Here is an 18,815-nt window from a genome sequence, read left to right on the forward strand (position 1 = left end):
AAGGATCAAGGTAGCCAGGCCAATCACAAGTAAGAAAATGAGCTGCAAAAAGTTTGATGCCCCTCCAGAGTCTTACAGGACGCTCACTTGCTGGCGCCCATCATGCATTTGCCAGCCTAGATCGCTATTCCTTGGATCATTCGTAGATTCATCACTGTTCGTGTGTGTCGTTATGCTGGGTCGAATCTTTGCTCCGACAAACCCGCGTCGGTCCCGCCCTGTCCGCCCACGTCCGAGCCAGTTGTGTTTCAGTGCTTTGCTCAGCGTTTCAATCTTCTCTTGCGCTTCATCACCTGTTTGCACACTAGCGAGCACACTGAGGCATTGTAGCATCCGCCCGACCGTCTCAGTAATGAGTTGGGAAGTATCTGCCGTATGTGAGGCCCTGTGAATGACGGTCGCGCGTTGATTTGGAGATGAGAAGGACTGGAAAATAAGTTGATCCGGATTGGACGAGGTGTTTGAAGCAGCACGGCTGCGATTGCTCATCGAGTCTGAGGAGTAACTGCCCGCCGCATTGAGGAGTGTAGATGATTGAGAATTGTAGCTGCCAAAGCCAGCATCGAGAGAGGCGGCAGTGGCAGGTCGGCCGCTATTGCTACTGCTCTTTGTTGTAACGCTGAGAGCCGACGAGCCCACATTGATGCTATCAAGGCTCAAGCGAGAAAATGTAGCTTTCAAGCCTTCATAGCGTTTTAGAATGACCATATCACGGAAAGCCACCATGACCAGATGTCGAACTTCGAGCTCATTTTCAAAGTCCTTGCCCGTCGGTACGGAGTTCCAGAAATCCTTTGCTTCCCGTAGATTCATCACTGAACCAGCGCCTCGAAACTCTAGATCGAGAGGCAAAAATACAGCCTGTATAAATGGAAGAATGGTGCCAAAAACCAGTAGCCAGATCTGTACCAAATGAGGGACCAGTTTCTCGTCAGGCACTCCGTTCAGCGTATGATTTAACGAGGCACATCCTGTCTCAAGTAACTCTCGTAAATCGTCGACAATGGCGGTTGGCGTGCGCTTCTGCACGCAGCGTTGAATGTGGATAAGGACCAACTTGTTTAGGTCCTCAATTGCTATGCGAACGTCCTCACCATCAAATATAACCAACAGCTTCGCCTTCAGGAAATCCCAGGCATCATCCGGAGTCATATTGTGGAGTCCGAACCCCGACAAAGTCTCCCGAAGGGCAGCCTCGGGCAAGATTCCTGTCGAGTTTCCAAGGGACGACGGTCCCGAAAAGACAGCTGGCGTAACGCCACTAACCACCAAGTCTTGCTCTATTTCCTCCCTCAGCTTCTCCTCCTTCTTCTTTTCTCGAAGCGCTCGACCACCGTGCAAGAGGTCCAACCCGCCAACAGTTTTGCTGAATGTAGTCGACACTGCGTTAGGAGACGCCGGCGTAAAGGAATAAAGAGACTGTGGTGCGTTGGGGTCAGAAGGTTTGGAATTGCTAGACGCCGAAGACAGAGGAAGGTTGTAATGATCGTCCCTGTCCTTCAGTTTGAGTTTCTGCCTCGACAGGAAATGATGCTTGTGGGCTTTGTCCTTGTCCTTGTCCTTGTCCTTATCCTTCTCGCTGGATATCTGCCTGTCCGCTGGTACTACCGTACTAACTGATGCATTCGATAAGCTATACATCGACGAGTTATTTGAGGGTAGCGTATCTGTCGAGCCGCTGACGATGCGTGATAACCCACTCGAACCCGGAAAGCCCATCTTGCTTGGTGATGGTATACCCTTATCTTTCCCGTAAGAATCCTTGTCGCGACTGATTCCAATATGCTTCGGCTTCGAAAACAGCTTCATCTTCGGCTTATCGCCCTTCTGCTTCTGCTCACGCTCTGGCTGCGCCTGATCACCAGGCATCCCAGGTTGAAGCGCAGGTCCCCGTGGAAACACCACGTTGGCAGCTGTTGTAGCCGCAAAGGCATTTCCGCCAACAACCCCATTCTGATATGATTGCCCCGAGGTAGCTCCGGAGCCAGGGGCTGCCAGCACTGGCTGTGGTGGTGGTGGAGGTGGCGAGATGCTTCCACCCCTTCGGGCCTTGGCTCCGTCATCGGGGCCATGAATGTTGGTTGGCAATCGTTTCGACGGGTGTTGCACAGCGGAGGACTGCTGCTGCATCGCAGTCTGCGCTGCGATTCTTGATGCGGAAAGTGTGACATCTGATAGGGACGCTGTCGGGAGGGATGGCTCGAAGAAGCCTTGCGAGTGGTGTCGTGGCCGATGCCTCGACAGATCGGGCGGGACGACGCGACCGGAAGTCTTCCTGCTCGTCATCTCATTCTGGGGTATCAAGGATGAGGCGGACGGGCGCCTGGAGTTGTCGTCTGTGGTGCCACTGCCGTTGGTGCACGAAGTCCGGGGTATCCGGGGAGAGGAAGTGCCTGGCGCAGCACCGAAGTCGTTGAGGGAACTCTGAATAGCAGACACAGTGGTCACATTGGAAGCAACTGAAGAGGCATCACTCCCAGAGGAGCCAGGTCGTTCTAGTTCGTCGTCAAAGGATGGGCGCGGTGGAGCTGGGGATCGGGAGGTGGTCCGCTCAGGTGGGATTGGAGAGCGTAACATCATAGAGGGCGTGTCCGGAATGAGACAAGACAAGTCGTGTTTAGTCAGTAAGCAATTTGGGCATCACAGATGTGCCCCCATGACCACTTTTGGATGTAGTTTTCATTCCCGATCTTTCTAGTCCTTGATATATGTAGGTACCAAGTCCAGATCAGCACCAAGAAACGAGGGACAATGCCTATCATCGTCGATCTCAACGTCGACTGGGCCTGAGCTGCACTTGAAACAACGCCGCCTTCTTATGCTGGCCCCGCCTGCCCAGCAACTCACCTTTTGAATTTCCACCATTTTGCAACCTCACAGTTCAAGGTTCTTGTTGAATTGAACTTTGTCTCCACCAACGTTCTTTTTTTGAAATACACATCAAGATAGACATCTCCAATTTGTTTGCATTATCATCATCATGGCGTCCACCAGTTCTTCTCAGCAAGTCCTCCGCGCTGTCTACGAATCTCCTCAGCCATTGACACGCACATTCGAATATCAGCTTTCCTCCCCCATCGCTTCTTCCAATGCCTCAGCCGAAAACACGAAAGTTAAGGTGGCTTATCTTTCCGAGCTCAGAAGTCTGGTACCGAAGTTGCAAGGGGAAGTCAATGTCTTTTTAACAGAGCGAATGGAAGAAGATAAGAAGGAAGCGGAAGCGCAAGGACGTCAGTTGTCTGCGAATGAAGCCAAGGAAGAGGAGAATTACGGTGAGGAGGTGGTCGAGGAGGATACTTAAAGCTTTTCTTGCATAAAACAGTACATTGGTTCGTGGCATCGGGAATGGATCTCATCGCCAGACCCAATCTTCCGTTCTGCTACACAACGAGACCGAACCACGACGCTGCCGATCAATTCAAATTCAATCGAATCCTTGGACATTCATGCTATCCTGGGGTATCACATTGCCTGAAGCTCCCGCCATATTATTCACATATCCACGCTTCGCATTGAACTGAGACACACCAGAAAGGAAGAACAAGAGAAAAAGGAGTTAGATGCGGGAAGACAACATCAACTCTCGAGTATACAGTAGAAAAGAATTAGGGAGAGAGGGAAGCTTTGCGATTGGCACAGCCAAGATGGACAACAGTATTGCTATGAAAGTCAGTGAGAGTCTGTGGAAGACGGATGGGAAGCCACCACAATGCTCGATGGACTGAGCGACTTACTCTGGGAAGACATTGATCACACTCCCACCAAGTCGCTTATGGCAGATCCCACAGATCCTTTCTTCTGTGATCGTGACATGCCTCGACCTGGACGCCTTCCCGTCGCCACCTTCGCCGACCAAGAGCTGCGCTTGCGTCTTGATACTTTGCGACTTTTGCAGGTTGGCCACAATTCTGGACTCATTGAGTATAGAAGTTGCCGCCCGCATACGACCTTTGAAATAGAATTCCAGCTCCTTGACTGGCAGTGTTTCCGGGATTAGTTCAAGGGCCGAGTTTGGAGGGAGGCGGGATCCATGTTTTGCGAGCACCTCTAGCGCGGGTCCATATCGTGGTTTGTATCCATGCGGCGGAGACAAGTAAAGAGATAAAAGTGTTAGGTATATGGAAGGCTTTTCTCCCTCAAAATCCGGAAGGGCTATATTTTGTATAGATGTGGTCTCTGTGCTCGTGGCGTCTTCAGTCTTGTGAAGGTGATTGCAGTACCTGCGGACGAGAACTTAGCAATGGCCTTGCTAGGCTCATATGTAGTAAGGACTGACTCTTCTGCTTTGGTATAGTCTTCCAGTTTGAACACATATATCTCTAGCGCTTGTCTGTGTTGTCCCATCTTACTGAAAACGATCGCTCTCGCCTCAAAAAACTCGGGATCTGTAAAGATAAGTCAGACCAACGTATGTACCCTGGCCAACAATTGGCAAGCCCTGGACTTACCATCTCGGTTCAGACGGTCAAGAATCTTCGCCGGCGAGTACTGAGAACTTGTCCTTAGCATATCCAGCAGCTTGTTCCGCCAATCAGTCCTGTCTTCTTCACTGGCGAACTCCCATTCTTTGTTCTTTTGTTCCTCCAAGCGATCCAGATAAAGGCTCAGAAGGCTCTGGTGGAGATCCGGGGTCATGTCATTCAATTCTCCAATGACATGCTCAAGATACCGAACAGCCAGGCGGACATCAATCGCTTTCAGGAAACCTAGTACTCGATGACGAGGCAATGTTTCCGCGTTCTCAGTATCCGCAAGGAAAATTTCCATGCCCAGATCAGGATCTGCACGCATCGGCCACTCAGCAAATTCTAGTATCAAATCAATATGTTCGGGAGACAAATTTTGCAGATAGGCAACAGTTCTTTTCGGACCCTGAAGTTGGGACGCAGTCTCTCCGTCCACTTCGGCCTGGCCAAACTTTTTCAAGAGCTCCAGGGCTTGACGATGCATCTTTTTCCCATAGAGGAAGTCAATGAGGTCGTTTTGGCGACCACTTTCCTCCAACTTTTCAATAACCACGTCAGGATCACAAAAATTGGCGATGCGAAACAGGGAACCAGCGAGAGACGGCGTCGCATACATATAAACCCGGAAGAGCGTTGTATCGACGAGTTTAGCTTTGGCTCGAAGCCTCTCACCAAAGTCATCTTCGCTTTGATCTTTGTCCAATTCAAGCAACTTCATGACGGATTCAGTAAATTCATCTTTCACTGCATCAGCTGTAGGGTCCATCTTGAGCGAGCCATCCGGGTTCAGGAATCGCTGGAATCGCCGGCGAACATCCGCCAGGTAAGCTTGGAGTTCACGAACAGCAAGCTTAAGGTCCTTTCCTTCAAGGCGTTTGTCGCCCCGAGAATCTTCCATGAGCTTGCTGCGGATGCTACCTGCATCGCTGGCATCATCCATCTTCGTTCGAAGGAGGGACCTCACTGAGGGTGTATTCGCGAACGTTCTGGCAAGCGCAGCATCATCCGACGTAGCAGGGACTGTGTCTTGCTTCTGCTCCTGTTCGGGCCTTGGCTGACTATCCGAGGTACCGGCTTCCGATCCTTCCTGCTCGTCCGGAACGGACGAGAGATCGCCCGCTATAAGTCGCGGGTAAAGTCGAATGACGGTCTCGGGAGGAGCTGAGATCTCTGTGAAGAGCTCCATAGACTCCAGGTATTTTCGAAGAGAGAATAACGTCTGCGCCTTTTCAAGTTTGATGGAGCGTAGACGACCATATTTGTCCGTGAGAAGTGCATCCTCAAGCATATTAGCGAGGCTGATCGCCTCATCCAAATATCCCTTTTCCACGAGAGTATCAATTTGAGTGTCGTAACTCAAAGCCTCCATTCTCCAGATGATTCGGTCACTAGCAACCAAGAACCCTTTGCCAGCGTGAGCTAAGCTGATTGAGGGTTGAGGGATGTGCAGAAGACTCGCCGATGGTAATGGTATTGATTGGAGCAAGCTCAGGGTTTCAGGATTTCGAACCTCCAGCACTCCCTTCGCAGAGTCATGCAGTGCCAGCAGAAAAGGATACGAGTACCCAATGTCGGAAGGGGCATGACTCCAGGGAATCTGCCTTCTTCCCAACGAATTGCCCTCGATGTCAATAAATTGGGTGTTGATATCCTTCGCCAGTAATACTTGCCCTTCGCTTAGGCGTGTAACCAGCGGCTTCGGAGCAGTTCCGCCAATCCCAATATAGCTCATGCTAGCGACGCCAACACCGGCCAGACGCCCTGTTTCTTGTCCGTGTAGCCCACCAATGCTGCCCGGTCCGACCAGATCTGTGACATTTGTGCTCTCAATATCCACCATGACGAAATTCGAGCTCAGCCCAGCGACGAGTTTTGTCCCAGAGACCCACGTAAGTGTTTTTATCCCACTAGCCAGGCTCATTTCTGCCGTATCGTTCTCCAACTCCATATCGCGCCATGTCCACAGCAACATCTTTCTCTTCACCGCCACGGCAAGGCGCGATACAATCGACGGGACGCCAGTCTCCGGATCGTGAACGATGTTCGAAGTCACAGCAAAGGTAGTCGCGCCTTTGGTCCTCGTAAGCTGCTCGTGGAACTCGTAGGTCTGTAAGTCGTGAATCGATACGTATCCGCCGGAAAGCGAGATGAGAAGCTTGGCCTCCTTGATCAACACCAACTGTTCAACTTTATGTCTAGAAAATTTTTCCAATTCCCGAAGTAGCTCGCTCTGTTTAGGCCTTGGGTTCGTGACGGAGCTCATGGTCGCAGGCCTGCTGCTGTCCCCGTTATTCATCGTACTTCCACCCTCTCCACCTTCGGCATGATGATCATCCTCCGCTTGCCTGCCATTGGAGACCTCGTTGACCCTGTATATCCGCAAGCTGCCGTTGTTCAGTCCTACCAGAAGGCGGTCCCCATAAGCAAGGACCGACTCAATTTTCGATTTGTCGCGTTGTTTGAGCTCGACGAGTGGCCGAGCCGTGAAAGCGGATAACATGGCTCGGCGGCGAGCTCCTCTGATCGGGCCTCTTCACCACTGAGAGCACAGTCCAAATTCATGTCTAATTAGAAGAAATGAAGGTTGAGCGCAGCTAAAATGCTGCTCTGGCCATGGCGTCTGTGTTTTGGAGCTACCTGAGTTCCCCGGGAACACCATGTACCCCGTAGCGACGCTTGTTTCCCGCCTTCTCATGTGACAGAGCTGGCCCTCACCGTCTTTTACCTCAGCCAATCATATCGCTATTGATGAGCGTTTCTGCCAGCACTTCATCTGAAGACGTCATAAGGTACATCGCATTGAATAGGAATTGGGGATCTACAGTCATAATCCTTGTGCATTCAGCGATATACAATTCTAAAGTAGATGAGACTTATATGTGACATGAAAGCACCTTGCGCTTCAAGTGCTTCTGGATATCTGAAGGTCTCCCCGGTTGTAGTCGGTGACCAATGGACTAGAACAGAAGTCACAGAACGACGGGCAGGGAGATATGCATTGAGGAGAGAACAACTGAAACAGGGTAAGGCGAGAGCACTCAATCATATCGCGCAGCCATTAGATAGTCGGACGTTGCAGCATCGGTACAACCTGTGTTATCCTCTGAGTCGACTGATCATTATGCTCGAAAATAGAAAGCACTGTCTAGTAAGGACAAGGCTATCATGAAAGGCGTCCATTATGAGATGGAGAAAAGATTGCCGATCTTGACGATCAGGCATGAGACTTTGAACATTGTGGGTAAAGAATGAGGCACAGCCTGCGAGAGAACTGAATAAGCCCAAAAAGCGGGAAAAGAATGTGTATATATATTTGCGCTTCAATGCTTTACTTCGGTGGGAAATTCCTGATGCTTCGCTGAGGTGCCCTTTGCACGCCAAGTGGAGACAGCGGGTATGTCAGCTTTGAAGCGCTGTTCTTCGGTACCGTACGCACGAGGCGTGAGCTTGATCAACGTATGAAGAGGAACCTCCATCCACGGGCTCTGCTCCTGAGGAATGTTGAGGAAGTACGAATAGATGCAACGCAAAACAGCCTGATGAGTGACAATAATGACATTTTCACTGCGCTCCAGTTCCATGATGATTGGTTCCAGACGAATGACAACATCACGGTAAGACTCGCCACCTCGGTAACGATAGTTGTACTTGTCTTCATCGCGCGCTGCAAAGTCATCAGGATATTTCTCTGCAATCTCCTCGTACGTGAGCCCGTCACAGACACCGGAGTCAAGTTCGTCGAGAGCTTTCCACTCTAACTTCTCGTAGCCAGTCTCGCCCGCCAGGTGTCGAGCAGTTTGTATCGTTCGTTTGAGAGTGGAAGTCCAGATGACGACTTTGGCATTAGGAGGAACTCCAGACTTTCGCAGAAGACCGGGAAGAGCCCGAGCATAAGCTTCGCCGCGTGCTGAAATGTTGGAGTCTCCGCCAATTTTTCCCGTGAGGTTATATTCCGACTCGCCATGCTGAACAACAGTTAGCACCACTTAGTCTTATAGATGCTTGGGTATCACTCACGCGAGAAAGCCAAATTGAGCGAGGCTTGATATGTAGGTTCTGAATGTAGTATACCAATCGACTAGAAAGATAGTCTTTTATTTGGTTGATGATGACAGTGGAGCCGACATTGATGAGTTTTACATATGTGAAATGTTTCTCATTATCATCAATGGTTTCGTAAACTTTCTCATAATTGCGGATGCGGTTTCGAAAATCCATGGCGGCTACCTCAGGATCCTGTCCTTTGTAATCTGGTGAGGTGGTTTTGACTTCGAGGATGTTATTCATTATGAGGTCCTCATCGTCGCATATTGACTCGACAAACAGAGTTTCAATATTAGCATTGCGACAGGTCTCGTAGATCCACCGACGTCGCGATTTTGTGGAGTTGGTCGCATCAAGAATAGCTACAACGCCTTTGCCCGCTTTGAACCAGTTGAGCATGTCTGACAATGCTGCCTCCGCAGCGGCTCTCCTCATTCTCTCCCCTTCAGTGTTATGAGGGTCAAAAAAAGTAGCCGTTGGCTGCGGAGTTCCCTGTCGACGATAGCTGCCCACATTGAACACTTTCGCTGGAATACCAACCCAAGCCAGATACCGCATCGCTAGATAGAATACCGTCAACCCCTAGCATTGGTAGTCAAAGGAATGAGGGTTTACCTACCCTTTCCAGCTATGAGACTCTTGCCTCTGGCTGGAAGACCAACCATGACCACACAAATTCTTGTTTCATCTGACTGTAAATGCGTGAGTTAAGTGATCGTATGGGAAATCATCCAATGTCTTTCTGGACGTCTGTTCCAATAGCACTCTCGCAGTAATTGACGCCAGGTAAAAAGAGGGGAAATAGAACCCTCATAGAGCAAGAGCAGTAAATATCAACCAACAAAAATGAAACTTTTCATAGTCCGGGGGGAACAGATGGATCAGGCTTGTTCTCTGCCTGCGGCGCCTCCTTTTTCTTTTCCGTTCAATTACTCTTGTCTTTTCGTGCCAATGCGCCTTGAAGATAGTTGAAGCCTTGTCAAGGAAGCAAAATAGCAATAGGACAGATACGTGCACAAGCTCTTATGTCTTAAGATCCCATACTCCAAGAAATAAACAAGCCGTGAACGAAACGCAGGACAAGGAAATAGCAGCACTTACACTGGCGAAGAAGCTCTTGTGACCAGAGCTTCTCCGATTAGAGCTCCCAGAAGTCATTTTAGCAATCGAACTGTCCTTCCGTTGGAAATTTCCTATAATATTATGACCCAGCACGCCGGGGAAATAGCTTCTAGCCTCGGCCAAGAGTCGCCCGACCGAACAGACAGCCGAATTAAAGGTCGTATGAATTTCTGGCGAAATAGGGCGCCAAAGTAGGGGCGAAATTTCTTCAGCTTATCGCCTGAGAAATCGATGGTATATTTTCCTCGAATAAGATGATGACAGATCCGGCTGTCTTACAGGGGATTCGTTGCAGAGACCTCAAGAATTGTAACTGGCTGGATCACATTAAGCCCAACAGTCGATGCGGTGAAGAAGCAAAGGAACAGCACAGACGTCATACCGCGGGGCAGTGAATGCCCACTCCGCTGTAGTAGATGAAGCAGAAGTAGGTAGATAATCTCTTGAAAGCCCCTTTTGACGAGTGTATATTCATACAATTGAGGGAATTTTCTGAAGCTGAAGAAAGGATGACTTCCACAAATGGTACCACGTGATGCTCTTGTTTTCGTCGGGTAAAGTCGCAGCCGTTGCTGGCCATCTGCCAGCTCTAACCAGACGGAGCAAACGGGCAGGTGACCAGCCTACTTTTTCTACCTAGGTTCGTGCGAGTCGAATTCTCGCCAAGCGAAGGATCAAAGTTAGGTTGTCTTTTTTTACTTGTAGTTTGAATTGTGCATTAGGAGTACGATGTACAGGCAAGAGACTCTGAGGTACTCAGGCATGTTGCAGGGATTATTGTCTATAGTATCTCTGTCGGAGCAATGGAATCTGGATCCTGGGGCGTGGGATGCGGTTAGTGCCTGAGATAACTGTTCTGCCGGTTGGCTCTTACCGCTTCTATCACCGCATTTGGTTGGTCCAGGTGGCCTGATTCAAGACATGACCGCCCTTGTCGCTAATCCCAATTCCATTCGCATCGCAGCAATAAGCGTTGATTCCGTGTACTGACACAGTGAGATGACTCTCATCAAATAAGGCTACTTGCAATAATACCAGGGGAGTTACAGTCTTTTTTAAGATATCTTAAGTGTACAAACGCTCTTTGCGCCAGTTGCAGGCGACGGTGGAGTAACACGGTATAGTATGTTGTTTCACTAACTACATCGTCTGGAGGTGGTCCTGTCCTGGGGGTTGAGGTTCCTCTTGATGCTGTGGATCATCCAAGAAAGCATGTTTCCCCCGTCCACCGCAATGCGGGGTGTTCAAGCATGGGACATGAGTATGGGTAGACGCAATAACGAAATTCTTTATCCCCATCTCCAGCATGACTCGAAACTGGGGTTGCTTTGTCGGCATCGGCGATGACATTTGATCGTCTGGCAATGCATGTCAAGGCAACTTTCGTCGATGAGATTTCCAATATGAGCAGATTCGCATGTGTGACGATCTATCTCGACCAACAATATTTGAGTGAGTCGATTATACACCGACAACAATATCGTTGGTGGCCGAAGCACCATTTGAATCAATGCGTGCAGACCACTTGTTTCTCCTTTCGTCAGAGTTACTAGTATCTCCACGGGCCTTCTGCACGCGAAGCTTCGCCCCCCAGGGACCTTCCTGGCCATTCAGGGTGTCCATGGCGTTCTGAGCCTCTTCCGTGCTGCTAAATTCAACGAACAAGTAGTAATGGTCACCAGGCTCGAATCTCTTCGCGGGATGAGGTGTGAACTGTTTGCTGACATTTTCACTTTTTTGGGGGGGAAAAAATTAGTCTCGAAAAGGCAATTCCATAGAGGGGAATTGCGGACATACATCTTGTATCCCTTGAAGAAGTTGGTAATATTTGTGGTGATAGCCTCAGGGTCGGTTAACTTAGGAAGACCGCCGACATAAAGGCGACGGCTGGAGTCGCTGTTGACCTTAGCGAAGGCGGGCGCATCGTTGCGTCTCCAGCGATCAAGAGCAAACGGGCTGCCATTGTCGCTGCGAAGCGAGCTCTCAGTTCGTTGCTGCTGCTGCTGCTGCTGTTGTTGTTGTTGTTGTTGCTGCTGCTGCGAACGCTCGCTTGCCGTTTTGGCAACTCCAGGTTTGATCTTGACAGGCCGGCCAAGCATATCACGGCCGTCCAATTCGGCCATTGCCTGATCCGCCAATTCCTTGGTCTCCAAATCGACAAAACAGTAAGAGGGATTGCGGCCGGTGAAAGGGTCTATCGCGATATCGATCCGCTCGCTGCAAAGCACTCAGTTTCGGCCATCTCCATACAAGAATTTCTATCTCCGTACATTGGGAAGTTTGCGGCGGTGAACAATGCTTGCACATCCTCCGACTTGGCCGTGTACGGCATGTTGCCAACGTATAGACGGCGGCCTTCAGAAATAGCCTGAGGCACGTGAGAGCTTGGTCTGCCGGATGTGAGCCTCGAGATATTTGCCTTTGGCCCGGGCGAGCCAGAGCTCTGAGCGCTCGGGCCTTCCTCGCCCTTCAAGCGCCAGTTTGGCGAATTGAAAGCGCGACCTGATGTTCTAACACCATTTTGAAAAGGCGATTTTCCGGGAGCTATGGACTCATCAGTCATTCCGAAACAATGGCACGAAGCGAATTCTTTTGGAATGCAGCCCCAAATGAGCAGCCCAAAGATATTTTCCTACACACTTTGTTGCTGCGGTACGGGACTCTCAGGACCATCGGCCATTGTGATTTTCTTTTTGGCAATTATTGACGAGAATATGGTTCGTCTCTGCAAGAACTGGGAAGATTTAGCAGCTGTGTTTACAGTGGTTGACCTTGATAAGATTAGATTTTCGCACCTAGAGGAATAAAATTCTTTTTATTTGTATCTGTTCGTGTAGACCAGCGAATGGAATGGTGTTCACTGCTAGATTGCCATGCAATTCAACAAGAGAAACAGGAAATTAAGTCGTCCAAAAGCCTGCTGTGCTGGCACAAATACTCATCAACAATTCCAGTCTGCCTATTGGCACCGAAACTTTTTTTGGTACCTCTCGACACAAAATATGCCAAACAGAGCAAAAGTCACAAACAGGACAAACATGGGCCAGCTTCTAATTGGCTCGTTAGCGAACCAAGCGTATTTATTCCAGCAGCAGTTCAACAATCACGATTTCATCATGTTCCATGTCGCCTTCTGCTGTGCGTCCTTAAAGCATGCCACTTCTGCTACTAACAAGATGGACTTCTCATGCCATCAGGCTGGTTATCATCTGAGCTGATTCACGCCAGGATGAAGCTGTATTTGATACGTCACGCAGAGTGTGGACATAACGTGGGACAGGCAGCGTACGCGTCTTCTGTTGACCTCAGTAGAATGGCAGCTGACAGTCCTTTCATATCGTCGGAACCCGCAGAGGCGACGAAAATGGCCACCACCTGACCGAGAACGGCAGGACGCAAGTCCTTTTGCTCGCTCGAAGCCTCAGGGATCGCATGATTCGCTTCACTCATGTTTTCTCCTCGGATCTTGATCGGGCTTCGGAAACGGCGCAAGGTATCTGCCAACAACAGCTGGCAAGTGGCGCGTTGTTGGCCCCGATACAGGTCCCGACTCTTCGGGAGCAACAGTACGGCTCTCTTGAAGGTACACGATGGCATTCCGGTGCTCCTGCTTCCAGCATCAGTTCCCCGGATGCTTTGCGTGGAGGTGAGCCCACGTACACCGACGAGGAGTCTGTCGTCTCCATGCGGACTCGTATGAATGCATTTTTGCAAGATCACATTATTCCTTTCCTGGTTAACGCAGACGTCGCAAACGAGGAGGTCATTGCTGTTGTTGCTCACGGCGTCATCCTCCAGGTTCTCTGGGTTTGTCTCGCGGATTTATTCAATCAAAGAGATGTCCACCTTGGCCCTGGTATCGGACAAGCTGACTTTGGGGACTACGTGCGCCCTGTATGGTCAAATACCGGCGTCATGGAACTGGACATCCGGCCCGCATCGATCGTACCACCGTACGTCCGTGATGCGGCGCGTCCACCTCCGTTCCTGCTCGGTTCCATGCAGCGACCCGAGTCATTCGAGGCCCCGCTGTCTGGATGGTCGATGACCGTTATGGCCGTCGACGATACAACTCATCTTGAGACCACGGCGCAGCAGGTTGAGCGCACGGGAGGGACTGTTCGCAATAGTCTCCAACCGTCTAGGCAGGAGACAGCCAATCAGTTTTATCGGCTAACTGGGACAGCATGATTAACATCTTAGGTCTTATGGACGCAGATTTATGCTTCAACAGGTAGGATACTACCCAATACTATCCCCGCATATCACGTTTCTCGTTTCCTTGCCTTCCCCTCCTTCCGTCCTTAGGGTCACTTCCTATGATGAAGAAAGATTTCACACAGACCTGTTCTGAGTATTCTATGCGGATCAACAATCGTTCCAACTGCTGTCTGAGAAAGTGACCCTTCCTTTTCTTGTTCCCCTCGATAGCGCGTCGTCATGGTTTTTACATTAATCATTTACTTGGGACAAAAATATTGACTTTTTACAGTGAAAAACAGACGGACTGTTCCGCGCAGGCCGCCGTGATGCCCTGCCACTTATTTCGTTGATGTTAATACACCGTAGACTCGGTTACTAGACCAATTATATGTGAAACCAAATTGCAATGTCATTTTCATTGAGCGCCGTGTCATCATCTACATGCGTTATGGTCGTATAGCGATGCAAAATTAGTATGTACATGTATTTACACCGACATCGCACAGCCGAAGCGGCTCAGTTGCAGCCTGATCTTTTCAATGTCCCCGCACGTATCTTGTCCTGCTCCAATCCGCAGTATTGAAAACAAAATCACTCGAATAACCCACCGGGTCTTCCCTCTCATACAGTATCTCTGGCTTCACCTGCCGACGCAAGATATACCTCTTAAAGAAGTACGGGATCTGGCGCAGTCCATACGCCGCGTGAAACCGCGTCGGCACCGAAAACACCTGGTCCAGCTCCTCCAGCGTCTTCCCCTTTGTCTCTGGCATGAACAGAAGCACCAGCACGAATCCGATCAGATTCCACGCAGCATACCAGCAGAACGCGCCCTGGTCTTTGAACGAATCGTGCAGTGAGGGCCACGTTATCGCAAGGAGGAAGTTGAAGAGCCAGGTTGTTGCTGTCGCCAGGGCCATGCCGTACGAACGGACGTAGAGTGGGTAGGCTTCTGCTGAGTAGGTGAATGGCACTGGACCCTCGCCGACGGAGTAGACCACGCCGAAGAGATAAAGGCCTAGCGCGACGCAGGCGAGCTGCGCATTGCTGTGTTCCGAGGTAGGGATGTAGAAGCTGAAACCGGTGAAGAACCATGCGAGGGCCATGAGAGGGAATGTAGTGAGAAGGAGATTGCGACGGCCGAACGTGTCGATAGTGTAGACCGCGGGGATGGCGAAGAGCCAGTTCACCACGCCCCAGCCGAAGGATGTGGCTAGGGCGTTTCGGGCTGATGTCACCTTGATGAAGATTTCGGACGAATAATACGCGATAATGTTCACACCACATAGCTAGATATTTGAGTTAGATAGCGGAAAATTTGCTATAGCTGGAGGGTTAATTACCTGTTGCAGGAACATAACGATCTCGGATGCGATTAGTGCTAGTTATATAGATCAAATACAGTCAAGTGAATACATCATCGCCAACCCTGCGAAAAGAAATCTAGCCCTGTGTCTTCTCAAGGTGCCGCTTGCTTTTGTTATGCCGATCAATATTAGAAGTCCGACGGAAAATATAAATATCACATGGTCCACAATAGTAGCGGTCGTCTGGACTTTCTAACCCATTGGTCAGCTTCTTATGGCTCATGGTGGTATTATGGACTCGGAGATGGGAAGCAGTCGTGAATGATATATGACATGTCGAGCAGTGATGTATTTTAGAGGCGATAACACGTTGGAGTCTTGCTCTGGTTCTCGGCCGCTGTCGCTCCAAACGTTCCCTTTTCAACTCTGGATCTGCTCGAACTTCTGCATTATGAACACGCAACTGCTCAAACCATTTCTGCTGTTGTTTCTCCTCTTTCTCCTTTCGTACTCGGTCCATTTCGATGAGCTGATCCTCACTCAACTGATCATTGACTTCAATACCTTCAATCAGGGGATTATGGGAAGATAACCCCCTGTATTGAAAGGACGCCGGCGACCACCAAGACTCATTGATTGGGAAGGAGTACATTACATCTTTCGACCAAATGGACCAGAAGACATAATGGAAGCAAGCTTCAAGTATGCGAATAAGCGCCCGGGACTTTGTTCGTTCAGGTGGTGTCGGTATTCCCATATAAGCCAGTATGGTAAGGTGGACAATCTTATAACCCTCATCCTTGACTTGTTTAACACGAGATGGGTCCCTAGCTCCTCGCAGATGTTGACCAAGTCGGGCCCAAATGCCTTGGGTGACATCAACTGAGCTGCCAACGTAGATGCAAGGCTCATGGCCATCTTTTTCCAGAACCATGAGATATACCCCCCATGAACTCTTTGGGATATGAGGATCGAGCTGCAGAAACCATCCGATGGGAGGAGGAGTTGGGGCTGAAAGTACTTCTTTTAAACCGGCACAAAAGGTAAGCTGAGAAAGAAGGTTGGTAAGCATTTCTGCAGTAGATATAAGTGCATGGTATCCTGGATTAATCCAAGAACTTGGTTGGTGGATAAGAGTCCAGCATATGGATGATACCAATGCCAGGGCATTGGTAGCCGACTCCAGGGCATCGGTGGCCGACTCAGGTGGATTGGTGGACATATTGTTACCATGGTGCCAGAAGAACCAGAAGAAGAGAACGAGAACTCAGCGCGACAGCCTCTATATGTGACAGTGACAGGGTGTGGGTGTTTCTGGCATGGAAAGTGCAACAATGGACCATTTGGGAAGGCGCCCCTCCCCCTCCGGCTACGACCAGCCCGAATGGGACATCTTGTAATAGCGGTTTTGGGACATGTACCAACGCGGTGACTCCGGACAGGAAAATACAAAAAAGCAAACCACGATAGCTGGGAACATGGCAGAGGCCATCATGAGGCGCCAATTGAGCCCGACAATGTTTGGAGGATCTAGGACCTCAAAGAAAGCAAGGTCCGCTGCATAGCCCAACATGATGCTAAACGCAGTCCACATCTGCCACTGCATCACCAACACACCACAAATGGCTGGAGGAGCAGTCTTGGCCGCATAGATGGGAACAGTTGCAGATTTGGTTTCCCTCCCCACCATGGCCTCCTCTCCGACCGACAGCCATGCTACCAAATCTCCCTCCTTAAATGACCAAGTGTTGACGAACCCTTGCCACAGGCAAGCGATGGCGGAGATACAGCATGTAATGAAGATGGTCCCGCGGCGACCAAACCAAGCGTTGAAAGGGACTGCCAGCCAGCAACCAAGGACGGCGCAGCACAGATATGGTGCGGCGTTCACCAGCCCGAGCAGCCAGCGAGACCGTGAGGTTTCATCGTCAATGCCGAATTGCGTCTTGTAGAAGATCTGAGCCCCATTGACAACCGTTTCATCTGTCGACAGCGGACTTAGCTTCAGCACTAAGTACACAAGCGTGGTTGATTCTGTCACTTACCCATTCCTTGCACCGCTGCTGAGAGAGAGCACAAGGCGATAACCAAATACATTGACCAGGGTTGCGACCAACGATGAGTGAACTCGAGATGTAAAATCTCGAATTCTTCTTCCGTTAGCAAGTTTCTGAAGGAATCGAACTTTTCAGGCTCCTGGGCCAAAAGGGCGCCTAACTCAAAAGCGCGAATGTCGGTTTCGTCGCCCATATGGTGTTCTATAGCGAATTTGATTCCTTGACTGCGCAGCTCCTCGTGACTATAACCTGCCAGTGGATTGGCGAGTTTAGCATTCAAGTTGCGTCGTGCTCGCTCTGCGGCCGTTAGATATCTGCGCTGAGGCAGGAAGGTGTTCGTCCTTTCTGGCGCATGTTCGATATCTTCAACTCGTTGTTCGTGGGCATCGTCCCCGAAAATATCAGAATCACCGGGTCCTGTCATCTTCTAATGAACGATGAAGCGAATCAGATGTATGCTTCTGATGTCTGCAGATGGCAGCGCTGTTGTTCAACAGGTCGGAAAGAATCAGCACAGTTCACTGAATTGTATCTTCGCATCAGTGCACGCTAATATCGCCAGGAGGAGATCGACGCAAGTTGATGGATTTGAAATCTCACACGATTTGCCGGGCTGAGTAGGTTTGCGGTAGAGTTGGATACCATCAAAGAGAAATTCTCTGACAAAGATTTGAAACGACAGGGCTGAAACTGACCATCGGCACTGAATACAAGCATGAATCTTAGTAACAAAGACAGGCAGAGAAGGTGAAATATTTCTTTGGGAGCCCTCGAGGACAAAGAAGCAAGGTGCTGGCTGCGCAGGAGAAGTACTTCCATGAGCACGATGCCCTTGAGCAGAGCCCCAGGCACGAAGACTCGAGGCTTTTCAGTGACGACAGAGATCCACTGATATTCTCTGTGATCATACTTTGCTTTTTCTACTCTTCTCTCTTTTCCTGCCCCTTCCTACGAAGGGTGTCAGCAAACAATGGTCATTGGGGGCGGCTGAGCAATGAGATCGAGGAAAATGCCAAGGATGCAGACAATGAAAGCAATGAGTCTCGTATTCCGCCCAGTTGCCGCGCAGCCACGTCGATTCGCTCTGTTGGTCTATTGTCCGGGGTTGACTGCTGTCCGAATTGCGGATCTCTGGGCCCTTTTCCGGTGCTCACTGATGCTGATCACCTTAAAGTGGAATCATCCATTCATCAATGGCAAATGATTAATCAGGCCATAAACTTGAGGCGCTAGATCACATTCGGAGGATAAAAATACAAGGATCAAAGGAATGGGACGCCCGAGAGTGGCTGGTTGTGATGAGTACAAGCTGACGGAGACGGGAAAGAGGGGAGTGATGCATAAGGGACCTCATGACAAGCGACAGTGACAAGGCTGTCACGCATTCTGTTTGACAATTTTCCCTCATTGAATCCAAGTTTCTGAGGCATATTTTCTCTTTGGGGACATTGAGCTGGTAATTCACGCAATTTGGCGCTGTACAGACTGACCGCCGCGATTCTCAAAGAAGTGTCCCTTGCCCATGTCTTTGCAATATATGTCACGGTGTTACTTCCCATGAAGGCCAGTCACTCCACCACAGAATACAGTCATTAATGCTAAGGCATATTTCGAAC

At 49.9% G+C, this 18,815-nt stretch overlaps 8 protein-coding genes across 8 annotated transcripts; 2 read left to right on the forward strand and 6 right to left on the reverse strand.

Moving 5' to 3' along the window:
• Positions 1 to 72: 72 nt before the first annotated feature.
• On the reverse strand, positions 73 to 2,580 carry Aud_010049 (uncharacterized protein; the record flags this gene model as incomplete). The annotated part of the gene is made up of 1 exon (XM_043294892.1): positions 73 to 2,580. One exon carries the CDS (start codon positions 2,578 to 2,580, stop codon positions 73 to 75), a length of 2,508 nt encoding a protein of 835 aa, XP_043150827.1.
• A 400-nt stretch (positions 2,581 to 2,980) lies between these two features.
• Aud_010050 (uncharacterized protein) lies at positions 2,981 to 3,301 on the forward strand (the record flags this gene model as incomplete). The annotated part of the gene is made up of 1 exon (XM_043294893.1): positions 2,981 to 3,301. The coding sequence occupies one exon, from the start codon at positions 2,981 to 2,983 to the stop codon at positions 3,299 to 3,301; it is 321 nt and encodes a 106-aa protein (XP_043150828.1).
• A 429-nt stretch (positions 3,302 to 3,730) lies between these two features.
• On the reverse strand, positions 3,731 to 6,966 carry Aud_010051 (putative vacuolar morphogenesis protein AvaB; the record flags this gene model as incomplete). The annotated part of the gene is made up of 3 exons (XM_043294894.1): positions 3,731 to 4,220; positions 4,277 to 4,385; positions 4,449 to 6,966. The coding sequence occupies 3 exons, from the start codon at positions 6,964 to 6,966 to the stop codon at positions 3,731 to 3,733; spliced, it is 3,117 nt and encodes a 1,038-aa protein (XP_043150829.1).
• Positions 6,967 to 7,786: 820 nt separating this feature from the next.
• Positions 7,787 to 9,668, reverse strand: Aud_010052 (bifunctional nucleoside/nucleotide kinase/histidine phosphatase family protein; the record flags this gene model as incomplete). Its single annotated transcript, XM_043294895.1, has 4 exons — positions 7,787 to 8,431; positions 8,484 to 9,070; positions 9,130 to 9,202; positions 9,612 to 9,668. The coding sequence occupies 4 exons, from the start codon at positions 9,666 to 9,668 to the stop codon at positions 7,787 to 7,789; spliced, it is 1,362 nt and encodes a 453-aa protein (XP_043150830.1).
• Positions 9,669 to 11,093: 1,425 nt separating this feature from the next.
• Positions 11,094 to 12,312, reverse strand: Aud_010053 (RNA-binding protein; the record flags this gene model as incomplete). The annotated part of the gene is made up of 4 exons (XM_043294896.1): positions 11,094 to 11,364; positions 11,430 to 11,849; positions 11,903 to 12,176; positions 12,273 to 12,312. The coding sequence occupies 4 exons, from the start codon at positions 12,310 to 12,312 to the stop codon at positions 11,094 to 11,096; spliced, it is 1,005 nt and encodes a 334-aa protein (XP_043150831.1).
• A 549-nt stretch (positions 12,313 to 12,861) lies between these two features.
• Positions 12,862 to 13,823, forward strand: Aud_010054 (histidine phosphatase family protein; the record flags this gene model as incomplete). The annotated part of the gene is made up of 2 exons (XM_043294897.1): positions 12,862 to 12,917; positions 12,986 to 13,823. 2 exons carry the CDS (start codon positions 12,862 to 12,864, stop codon positions 13,821 to 13,823), a joined length of 894 nt encoding a protein of 297 aa, XP_043150832.1.
• Positions 13,824 to 14,371: 548 nt separating this feature from the next.
• Positions 14,372 to 15,193, reverse strand: Aud_010055 (uncharacterized protein; the record flags this gene model as incomplete). The annotated part of the gene is made up of 2 exons (XM_043294898.1): positions 14,372 to 15,124; positions 15,179 to 15,193. 2 exons carry the CDS (start codon positions 15,191 to 15,193, stop codon positions 14,372 to 14,374), a joined length of 768 nt encoding a protein of 255 aa, XP_043150833.1.
• A 1,318-nt stretch (positions 15,194 to 16,511) lies between these two features.
• Aud_010056 (uncharacterized protein) lies at positions 16,512 to 17,623 on the reverse strand (the record flags this gene model as incomplete). Its single annotated transcript, XM_043294899.1, has 2 exons — positions 16,512 to 17,125; positions 17,188 to 17,623. 2 exons carry the CDS (start codon positions 17,621 to 17,623, stop codon positions 16,512 to 16,514), a joined length of 1,050 nt encoding a protein of 349 aa, XP_043150834.1.
• Between the last annotated feature and the right edge of the window lie 1,192 nt (positions 17,624 to 18,815).

The sequence above is a fragment of the Aspergillus udagawae genome (assembly GCF_001078395.1).
Source record: "Aspergillus udagawae IFM 46973 DNA, scaffold_8, whole genome shotgun sequence".
In the NCBI taxonomy this organism is placed as follows: domain Eukaryota; kingdom Fungi; phylum Ascomycota; class Eurotiomycetes; order Eurotiales; family Aspergillaceae; genus Aspergillus; species Aspergillus udagawae.